At 40.9% G+C, this 12,026-nt stretch overlaps 1 protein-coding gene across 1 annotated transcript in view; it reads left to right on the top strand.

Annotated features, from left to right (window-relative positions):
- The window catches only part of tyw1 (tRNA-yW synthesizing protein 1 homolog (S. cerevisiae)), a 225,991-nt gene that overhangs the window by 151,094 nt on the left and 62,871 nt on the right, over nt 1-12,026 (top strand). The window contains 2 exon segments of the mRNA XM_034230575.1: nt 4,121-4,298; nt 9,721-9,856. Of these exon segments, the coding sequence (XP_034086466.1) occupies nt 4,121-4,298; nt 9,721-9,856 (314 nt within the window).

Below are 12,026 nucleotides of genomic sequence, written 5' to 3'. Positions count from 1 at the left end.
GAGTGGGAGGATGATTATTTTTGTATCTATTCCAATTCAAAGTCCATCTGCAATGCGAGCGTGGCTTTATTGAAGAAGGGTCATTTAGGAGCGGCATTTCAAAACAGTGCACAAACGCTACGAGACGGAATTCCCTCCTAATTCTGCCCTACGCTCCCAAAAGGTGAGGGACCTGAAAGGACAGCTAAATGCACAGCAGTCCATTTTCACCAGGCCCAACAACAAGAGCAAGGCTGCTACCAGAGCATCTTATCGTGTCAGTCACGTTCTTGCGAAACACATGAAGTCTTTCAAAGACGGCAAAGTTGTGAAAAAAGCATTCCTGGAGGCTGCCGACGTGCTTTTGGGGGACAGTAAAAATAACAGTAGTATTTCAACAGGTTTTTGATACAATAAAAACTCAAGTTAGATACTGTTATTAATCAGCTGTAAGTTTTAGTTTGTTTGAACTTATTCATTATAATTATTGTAGAAAATGGTATAAGAATGCACACATTAAGATCTGTTCTGTTTAAATTGATTATAGTCTATTATCAATTCAGGTTAAGAAACTAGTGTTGCTTGCATCCTATTTTAAAGGCATTTATTTTTATATTCTACTAAAATGCAACAAAAAAGGGTTTGATTCTATTAATGTTGTCTTTTTTATTGCACTTTGGCAGCAGATTCCTGTGTAGCTTCAGATCTGAGTTGTCTTATTAGTAAGCCTAATTTATACTTTTGTAGCAACACTATTTTTATATAATGGCAAAGAAAGGGTTCAGAGTCTTTTCTTTTTGTGTCATATGTGGCAGCACTGTTCAATGTTTCTTGAAAACATTACCCACTGTAGTATGTGACGTTTGAATAAACTCCAACTCTGTATCAACAACACTGTTGTGTAACTTCAGTTAAATACTTGTATGTGTGTAGATTAGAAAGAGGTAAGATAAAGGATCTGCAGTATTTTATGAAGTATTCATCGTACAAAGGTCAGTTTTATACAAGTAGAAGTATGTATTTACCTGGTAGTAGGCTGTCAGTAATGGCTACGCCTCTCTATTTGGACTGGTAGATCTCGGCAGACTGGCAACTTTAAAAGTAGCTCTCGGTTCAAAAAAGGTTGGGCACCCCTGCTCTACATGCTCCCCCTTGGCAAAATAATTAGTCGCCACAACCTTCAATTTCACTGCTACGCCGATGACATCCAACTTTATATCTCAACAAAAACCCATCACCCCCACAACACACTCCACTCTCACCAACTGTCTCTCAGAAATAAAAGCATGGATGCAAACAAACTATCTCCGACTGAACAGTGCCAAATCAGACATTCGTCATCGGCCCCCCATCCCGTATCAAAGCCATCCAGAATTTCAACTTGACAGCCACACTCGATCTCCCCCCCTCACATCCGCAACCTCGGAGTCATCTTCGACAGTCAGCTCAAATTCAACCACCACATCAATCACATCACCAGGACCGCCTTTTTCCACCTCAAAAACATTGCCTGTCTCCGCCCATCACTCTCCTCCTCTGCTGCTGAAACCCTGATTCATGCATTCATCACTTCACGACTCAACTACTGCAATAGCGTCCTCTACGTGAGTATATTGGTAAAATTTCACATTTGAAATAAATGTATTTATTTAAGTTTTCCGCACTCTCGCGGGAATATATCCGCAATGGAGCGAGCTTAAGTTTAACTTTCGATTGCATGATATAGCCCAGATAAACACCTTCATCACACATGTTGCCACTTGTTTGTACCGAGTACTGTGTTTCAGGCGATTTGTAAAAAACTATGTGTTTTTTTATATTTGTGGAGTTAGGTGGTCCGTGAGTGTTTTTTTATTGGTTAAGTGGTCCTTGGTATGAAAAAGTTTGAGAAACACTGCTCTACGGCATACCATCCAACCTCCTCAATAAACTCCAACATATCCAGAACTCTGCTGCCCTCCTCCTCACCCGCTCCCGAGACCACATCACTCCCGTCCTCCAGAACCTCCACTGGCTCCCCGTCCGTCAAAGAATCAACTTCAAAGTCCTCCTCATTACTCACAAAGCCCTCAACAATCAGGCCCCCCCCCCTACCTCACAGACCTGCTGCACCACCACACCCCTTCCCACTGCCTCCGCTCATCAGAAGCCAACCTCCTATCCATCCCCACCCACATCAATCACCGGACCTGGGGGGACAGAGCCTTCTCCGTCGCAGCCCCCTCCCTCTGGAACTCACTCCCACAACCCATCAGAAACTGCACTGACCTCACCACCTTAAAAAAACTCACAAAAACTCACCTCTTCAATCTGGCTTTTAATGTGTGATTGTTTTTGTATTATTTGACTTTAACTTTAACTATATATTTATTTGTTGTTCCTTTCTTTTCTTTTCTTTTCACTATAACTGTAAAGCGTCTTTGAGCACCTGTAAAAGCGCTAACAAAATAAATGTATTATTATTATTATTATTATATGGTACATTTAATGAGGTTTCACACACGTGCACCATTCTTCTGTTCTCCCAGAGTTCAGTGGGTTTGCTCCTGTGGTTAGCAGCTGTTCCTTTGTATGGTTTACCCTTGAAGAGTGGCACGGTAACAGGTGCTTTCTATGGTTCATCCTTACAAAATGTTTCAAACTTATCAATTATTCATAGAAGGTGTTATAAAGCATCTGAAGTGCATGTATTTTAAATTAAATAGCATCTGCTTTGACTTTAGATGTATTACATCAAATCCCCATGACAGTGTATGAAACTCTTTCCCCCTAAGCTTCCACTTTTTGTTTATTCCCTGTCTCCATCAAAATCTTGCCAGCATTTAATACTTTTACTGTCAGCACTCTTATATGAACTTTTCTTCTGTTAACTTATTTCACATCCCCTACCTCTCCACCATTGCCAACCCCAGAGAAAGAGACTTAATTAAACATGGTTTATACACATCTACATATTCAACTAATGACACATCATTAATCTAATTTAGTTTAATCCTATGCATCAAATCTATGTCATTATGGCGGCCTGTGGTCGTGGTCCAATTATGGATTTTCCTCAATTGGATGATAAAACTGAGACGTGATTCCTCTCCTCTTAAATTAATTTCATGTGGTCTTTTTAAAATTCAATATACGTAGTAATCTTAAAGGTTAATAGCAGCAGTCTATTACACTTCATAACATTCATTATCATACTCAGAACTTATGTTGGGCGTATTTTAACAGCACCTGTTGGTCTTTGCATGGAGATCCACTGAGCACTAGGAGAGTCCAAGACCACCCAGTGGAAAGAAGGAGAGAGGGGGAGGAGGAGACAGTCTGGGCTTCAGGCCCGACTCCCAGAGCTCCAACTTTCCCCATCTCCCCTTTCTTCTGCTCATGTTTCATGACCACCACACGTCTCTCCTGTCCCTATTGGTAATTACTCAGTTTGACCTCACTTCAAACCCTGACCTCATGCTGTTCCTTCCCACTGTTTTTCTTTACTTGGTGCTCTTTTGATTTAAGAAGGCATACTTTCTGATTCCCCTAGGGGAAATTCAGCTGTTTTATAATAGTTGAAATACAAACATGCATTAATGGAGAGGTGTCAGAGCAAAGGGGCTGCCAGGTGTTGTCGCCCTGGAGCAGCTGGGGGTTCTGTGTCTTGCTCAATGACACCCGGTACACCCAAAAAGTGATCTGGCACCTTTTCCACTACCAGGACACACAACATGTTCTTTATTTACACAGTGACCATCCGGTGACATATGGTTCCCAAGCTAAGCCTCTACAGACTGAGATACCGCCTGCCCCAGATTCAGCATTAAACTATTGCTACTATTAGGAACAGTGGACAACTATCATATTTACAGCGCCTGGGGAGCGCTGTTAGGGTTCAGTGCCTTGCTCAAGGGCATGTCGGTTTGGGGACTTTAATCAGCGACTATCACAGCTGTAGGCATAAACACTGGTAGCAACACTGGTGTAAAAATCCAATCCACTCCACGTATGGAGTTGGTTTGACCATTTATTCTTCTAAAAACAGGTAAAAATACCGTGTGAGGCTTACTTGTTGTGATGCTTTTATTGGTGGGAGACATTGATTGAGTTGAAGGTGGATTAGCATGAAAACAATCATCTGTTCCTTCCCCCCCTCCAGGTGTCCCAGGAGTGAAGCCTGAGCGCTACGAGGAGGGCTTGGCAGTCAAACACTGTGCCCTCTCCCTTGTGGGGGAGCCAATCATGTACCCCGAAATCAACACCTTCATCCGCCTCCTCCACACCCATCACATCTCCAGCTTCCTGGTCACCAATGCACAGTTTCCTAAGGAGATCAGGTAGGGGTGAAAGAGACACACAGATAATTTTTTTGGGGGGGGGTTGTTTCTATTTATTTCTTCTCTCAAAATATTCCTTCCAGCCAATCTGTTTCAGCTCATTATGTTCCTGTAATATATTTGTACTTTCTGCCTTGGCAAGCTGTTTGAAGTAGTTGGAGTGTGTCTCAGCAGTTATATTGTTCCCCAGCAGGGAAGATCAAAGGTTTGGCCTCCACAATTATGAGTGTTGTGTGTCCTCTAACAATAGGGTAAAATACTTTTTGTTGGTTAGAGTTGTTTGTTTGTTAGGCTTTAAATAACGAATCAGCAATATGTAGTCAAATTAAACTTTTAGTGCATTAGCTTCAGTTGTATCGGTTTCAGAATCTTGCAGATCAAAACCTTCGCACAACAAACATTGTGCATGAGCAGGTGCCACTTAGGACAAGTGAGTGTTCTGTAATTTGAGTGAACTGGCCCTTTTCAAACCATCATAATGCATTTGGTACCTTTGCTCGAGTGCTTAATAAACCATTTCCACTTATAAATACTTGCTGCTAGCTCCACAAAAAAACTCACACATAAGGAATTTGAAAAAAATCAAAATGTTCAAAAGAAGTGTCACCACAGTAAATCTGTGTGTGTGTGATGCTATATCTTATTTAAAGGGGCCCTATTATGCTTTTTGGGGTTTTCCCTCTTCTGTAGTTTGTTCTATAAGTTTCTGTGCATGTAAATGGTCTGCAAAGGCTAAAATCCCTGTGTTACCTCCTTAGGGAGTTTCTCTCGCATTCCCCTCTGCCCCATGCCCTGCCCGCATAAAAAAACCTCATTTGGAATCCTTTGTTAACTTCCGTGACATAGTGACATCACTTAGAAGAAAACTGTGATGCTCCTCTCGCTTCCAGGAGAGAAACTTAAAATAAGGAGACCAATGGAGTCTCTGAGAAGGTTCAAATGGGTACTTTAATTAAGTAACGTGGTAATAGAACAAGCAGAAGGTAATGAAGAGACAAAAGCCGGCGTTGTCTCTGATGTGGCTGCAGCGAAGGAGAGAGGCCAAGCTGTTCTCAGCCGTCCCCTTTTATCCTCTTCTGTGCTGTGAAGAAGGGGGGCCCGCCCGCCTTATTCTTCAATGTCCATTGCTTACTTCCACACGCCTTTTCTCCTCCTTATCTCTTTCATGACTTTTTATTTATTGCATTATAACGGCTATAATAGTCACTTTAGAAATACTGAAAGTACTTTGCGGCAGTTATCATTTACAGTAGCCCCGGATGTCGTCATACCCTCACGTCTGTAAACAAAACGTATTCAAATAAACTGTACCTTCATTTAATATTCAGCAATAATAATATCTCGACGTCTATAGATGTAGTGTTAAAATCAGTAGGTTTTGGTGTGCAACACTCCGTGTCATTTCACATTCATATTTCTAGAAGACGTAATATTAGCCACATGCTAAATGCTAACCGGAGAAGAAGGATTTTCAGAATAAAAGCTTGGCATTAAGATTGTGCGAGAACTTCCGTTTTTTTCAGAATAAAACAGCTTTTAAGCTGACGGTATGTTTAAACTAAATTATGCCATAAAACATTGATTTTAATTGGCTAGCGCTACAACACATTGTATATGAAAGGGCTAAGGGGCGGGAGATCTCTAAGTGCTTGACCATTCACAAAAGAGCCAGCCTGAAAATGAACAAAATAGGGCTCCTTTAAACAATGCCCCATAGGACTTCTCTTAAAGGGGACTTATCATGCAAAACGCACTTTTTTTATGTCTTTTATACATAACTATGTGTCCCCGGTGTGTCAGGGAACTCACGCAGCGTCAGAAAATAAAACCCTCTCTCTTTTCCTCCATAACCAAATCTCTAAAAACGGGGCTACAACGGAGCTGATCCAGATTTGCGTCCGATATGACGTAATATCGGAAATGTAGGCTGGCTTTACACTCACGGCCCTATCAAATACGTTGCTATCAGAAACAATGCCCGACTGTTTTGGACGTAATATGGTCAGTGTTTACATTAGCATTGCTAACACTCAGAGATAATCTGTACTGCACAGCATGTGTGTGAAGAAGCAGGAAATAAAAAGGAACTCGCCTTGTGGTATAACCGGCAAGAGAGAAAGCCGTTGAGCTCCATACTGTTTCAGAAATAATCCTTGATAATCCATGATATGGCGTTTCATCACCGCAATATTTGCCGGTAGAATCTCCCACATGAGCTCAGCCCCCTCCTTTTTTTATTATACTTTTTTAAAAATTTTTTAAAAAAAAAGCTTTATACCCCAAATCAGCACTTTAGAAACAGGAAGTGAAATAGAGGGATATGAGGCATGGCTAGAATGGGTGATCTGTTTGGTATTTTGAACAAAACACTTCATAGACATGTTTTTTATATATTTGTATATATCTGAGACCTACTGTATGCTATTGCCTAAAAATAGCATGATAGGTGACCTTTAAATGTTGCATTGTAAATCTTCACCCATATACAAGGCTTTAGGTTTTGATGAATCTGGTACCAGAAAAGAAGAGAAGAACAGTAAAATAAAGTTTATTGATGACATAAGATTTGAGATAACAAAAAAAAAGCTTAATTAGGCTGTTTACATTAAACATGAAATATATAAATGTCAATATGTTTACCTTGGTTTCTGTCACTCCGCATCATATTGACCACAAATCTCGAGTAGTCCAGGTTTATCGAGACACTCCCCGACATAATCAATAATATGTCAGCTAACTTCCACGTCACAGACTGAGATGTCAAATACCTCTCAGTGTTTACCACAGATCTGAAATATACTTGGGGTGTGTGAGGTGACGTGCAACAATAACATTAACCTTTCTGTTGGTCGCTTGTGAGCAGACCCTTCACGCGATGGCAGAGCGAACAGGTACAGGCAGGGCCGGACCGAGACAATAAGGCTGCAGCCACACGAGGTTGATAACGGTCGTATCTGCTAGAGTTCTCTATCACATAGACGGTTAGGCCACACACGAGGCCGACAGGGAAACGCATACAACGATAACGGGTCCCAAGGTGGGTAGACCTGCAAACAAAACGCTCTGTGGGGGCAAACGGCTCCGTGTTTACGCCTATACGATCATTTCCTGATAACGATGACGCAATAGCCCCAGTGTTTCGAGGCAGGTCCCGGTATCTCGCAGTGCACCCAGCAGGAGCTTCCAGCTAGATTTGATCGATATGGACATAAACGTGAGTGAAGTCTTATCGGACAGGTGAGGAGACACGCAGCTCTGCATGATAACCTGCAGCTCCGCCCGCTGTGATGGAGCGATGAGCGGAACAAAACACACACTTCAAGTTAGATCATCACCCTTAGCTATTTTAATTACCTCTCAAACTACCTAAACTAATTATAAATATGTTTATTTTTACTGTCGGGTCACCCATTACTGGATCTGTCAGGAGAGGGGGAGGAAAAGAGAGGCTCCGTCCTCCGTGTATTATTCTTATATTATTATATAGAGTCGTTATTCGTTTGTTTTAAAGCTCAATAAATAACAAAGAAGACCTTTGACCGGCACTTTTCTAATTTTGTCCGGAAGATTTAAACTTTAACGGAGATGTTGACCGGCGAAACCCCACCTCTGCTGCTAAATCCAGCATGGAGAATAAACAGAAGGGCGACCATGGCAACCATGCATGCGTGAGAAGTCTTCTTCGCTGCTTTTGGTGTATTTTGTGGCAGTAGCGCCACTTACAGGCCTGGCATATGTACTACTGCGTCTCCAGCGCTTTCGAGCGGTCACATGTGAACGGACACGTTTCTGGTGCCTATTGCGTGTGGACGGAAAACTTTTTTGATAACGATTTCAGTCCGTTTGCGTTGTCGTCCTCGTGTGGCTCCAGCCTAAGTCAGGCCGGAAATTATACACCCAGCCAGGCCACTTTTTTTTGTGCCATTTTGCTGGATTTATTTGTCAATATTTACAGTGTTGCCGCCCATAGTGATAGCCCTATAGTTTAAATCTACTACCCACAAATACATATATGGACATGGGTTACTATTTAAATAAAATTGTAAATGTATTTAGGAACCTGTCCATGTGATTTTAAGTGGGGGTGGACCTCAAATCCTCTAGGGGCATACTCCCCCGGTAAGATTTATTTTTAAATGTTGGATTTAAATGCATCAATCTGGTGCATTTAGAGGGGGAAATAAAGAGACTAGATCTATGGGAACACCCATGAAACAGAACTGTATACATTTCAATAATCATAAAATCATGGCCATAACCAATAGCATACTATATCCACTGAAACTTGTTTATTTATTTATTTTTGGTTCATTTATAGTTGTGAGTGTGTCTGGGCTCCTGAATCAGCCTCTCCTGTCTCCCTCCTCTCCCCCCTCTCCCCCTGCTCCTCTTTGAGGCAGCAGCAAAGACTAGTTTTAGCTCTCAACAAGTTTTAAAAGTGTATCTTACCTTTTTCCACCTAGTTAACTCTTTTTTTTTATTCATGCATATTTGACTAATCACTAGCCCCTCAAATGGAAATATGTGTTACCAAACCGTTTGAGACCCACTGAGAACTTAGACTAAGTTAACTATCTAAACACTCAGAGAGTCCTTTACCTCACCTGAGCTGAGGTTATCCCGAGCTTGAATGACACACAGACCAATCGAGGGCTTTGATTTATGATCTGTATGACAGTGGCCATGTCGGCAGGCCACAGTCATGTGGAAAGCCAGTCACCCTGTGTGAGGCAGACCCACATTTGCGCAGCGTTGCGTTCACAATACATAAAAAAAACGAAATGGGTCGCGAAATATACTTGGGCGGCCGTTAATATACCTGGGCGGCCCGCCCAAGTAAAGTCTGTGTGGGAAACCCTGCCTCTGCTGGAATAACAGTACCCATCAGCCTTTCTCTTCCCTGTCTTCAGAGCCTCCTGGTTGGAGAGGAGCTGAGCTGTTTGTTGAGTCTCTCCTCCTGTAATGCTTAGATCAGTGGAATTCTCCTATAGTAGAACAAGCTGAATTTCAAGACCCCTGTCTCGTTGCTTGTTTGGCTACTTGGTTTGTTTTTGCATCGCTACATAATGGCCTCTCTTAGCACAGCATATCTTTTAATTTCTCATCTAAAAGTAAGAAGCATTAGGGACTATTGCTGTTCTTGTTTCAGTTGTGTGAATTTTTGATACTTTTCTGGTAGTGTTTAATAATCCTGTGCATCCTCCTGCTAATCCTGATTGTCCCTCACTGCAGCTAAATGCACACAAGTTAATGTCTTCTTAAATTATTTAATATTGATGAGAAGCTTCCTCCTCCTCTGCCCACTTAATTTGCCATTCCAGTCTGTGCAATGAATGTTGCTTTTAGCAAAGCGTTTAAATGCCACTTAGGTTCATTATTATTCCTACCCTCATTTCTCCTCCATATGTTCTACTCTTTCCAGGAGCCTTGTGCCAGTCACCCAGCTGTATGTCAGTGTGGACGCCAGCACCAAAGACAGTCTGAAGAAGATTGACCGTCCACTTTTTAAGGACTTCTGGCCACGCTTCCTGGACAGCCTCCGGGCCCTGGGAGAGAAGGTAAGCCGGTTTTTCCTCAGGTACATTGAGACTCAAGAATAATGCACACTATGTTCCCCGCAGAATGCTGCATTTTGGAATAGGGAGAGCTAGTTAGCGTTAGCTGTTAGCAGCACAGTTCTGCTTTCCTAAATCATGGAGCTAACTTACATTTTCTGATTTAGATTTCATGAAGGTACATTATTCAAAATTAATTCAGTTAAAATTAGTATTGGATGAAGGCTAATGTTCAATTACGTGTTCGAATGTGATGTTGTTAAGGTTGTGGCAAAACATTTGAATACATTTTGGTTATTTAGAAGGAAGGGTTTTCGCAGCCATATAAGATACTATAGATGGAAATATGACCTGTTAACTTCCTAAATACATGGAATTTATTATTTCGTTTTTTACCTGACCATGGAATTGCAATGGTATAGGTATCAAATGCTCGTTATTGCATTAATTTCTTTAAGCTCTCTGTTAGCTCCACAATCATAATTAATAATATATAAATAATGTCTAAAAATTCAGTTTTTATAATAATATCCGACTTAGCTTAGCTTTGATAAGGAATTTGAAATGTATTTTGTATACGATACTTACTCATTCCCCCAGAGTTGGATACATTTACATAACAAATATAATCATGCACTTGTTGTCAGGTGGAAGTATCTTGGCAATTTGACAAGCTAGCAAAACGCAGGACTGAATATGTACAGGAAAAAAAGTTTGAGAGATCTAAAAGCTTTTTGTTTCCAGTCTCACTGTTAAGCGCACTTTAGATGATAATTTGCAGCTTAACATTGCAACAGTTTACAGTGGCGGTTCTAGACCAATTTGACTGGGGGTCCAGGCTGGGGCCAGTTATTTTCTGAGGGGGGCACAATAAATTCAGGACAAAAAAGACAAAGACAGTATGAAAGAAAACAATGCAATACAGTTATTGGTATTTGTTTCATTACACATTATTATATGCTTACCTTTGTGTGTTGTTTGGGTCTGTGGGACCCGTTTTCAGTGTTTACTAAAAGAAAATGTATGCAATTTAATTATTTGAACCTGCTTTATTAGGTGGACCTAACCTTCTCTAGGGCCCGGGAAGATTTTTTTTGAAATGTTGAAGTTAAATGCATCAATCTGGTGCACTTTGAGCACAAAATGAATTTATGGATACAGCTCTCAACACTCATATAAAAGAGAGCTGTATACTTTTCAAAACATCTTTAGAATATGATCACAACCAATAACAAATCATTTAAACTAGTTTATTCTTATCTTATGTTACCTATAGTTAGTATTCTTTCTTTTTTTTAATGCATATTTTACTAATCACTCCCCTTTCAAACTGTTTTTTTTTTTTTACTGTCCTATAGTACACATTGGAATGATTTCTCTATTTTTTACAACACATTAAATAGATAAAGGTGTGCTCTCTCTAGCTCTCTCTGTCTCGCTCGCTCACAGAGGCTGTGTGCTCCTCCGTGGCGATGACGGCTTGCGTTACATTTAAAAAGATTAAAAAAACATATTTGTAAAGTGGGGGCTATTGAGGGCTTGCGAGATACCGGTAGCTCGTGATCGACGTGTTGGAGACCCCTGCTCTAATGGGTCCGACTAGAATGACAAATATCGTTACTTCCGCACATTCCGTCAGCCGTCCGTTTTATTTTTTTCATTTTTAGGGGGGCCACAGGGGGGTCCAAAGTCAGTGTTAGGGGGGCATGCCTAGAACCCCTAGAACCGCACCCCTAGAACCGCCCCTGAACAGCTAAACATAAATATGTTGATGAATGAAGATAAGGCCACTTTTTTCTTTTAAACTTCAACATTACTATAAATAAGAACACTTTGATTATACAGCCCATGAAACACTTGTCATTGTGATCTCCCAGATCAGAGCACACAAGGCATCACCAGTTTCCCATCTAAATGTTATTTGCCATTTAACAAAGAAGAAGGTGACTCGGCTCTAGAATTAACATAGAGATATTTGTTCTCTGCATGCATTTGGACTACATATTTAAAACAGCAGAATATCACAATTACATTTCTTGGTAAGCTGTAAATTAAAATATGTGGTGGTGATTTTTTAACAAAAGGAAATTATCTCCATCTCACTTTTGAAGTGGCAGATTCTTACTCATGCTTTTTGTTTTGAGTGAATCGCAGCAGATGAAAGGCCTGATTA

This window comes from Gymnodraco acuticeps, unplaced genomic scaffold (assembly GCF_902827175.1).
Source record: "Gymnodraco acuticeps unplaced genomic scaffold, fGymAcu1.1, whole genome shotgun sequence".
Taxonomy (NCBI): domain Eukaryota; kingdom Metazoa; phylum Chordata; class Actinopteri; order Perciformes; family Bathydraconidae; genus Gymnodraco; species Gymnodraco acuticeps.
Note: the sequence above shows the minus strand (reverse complement) of the source record. Positions and strands in the feature narration are given on the sequence as shown.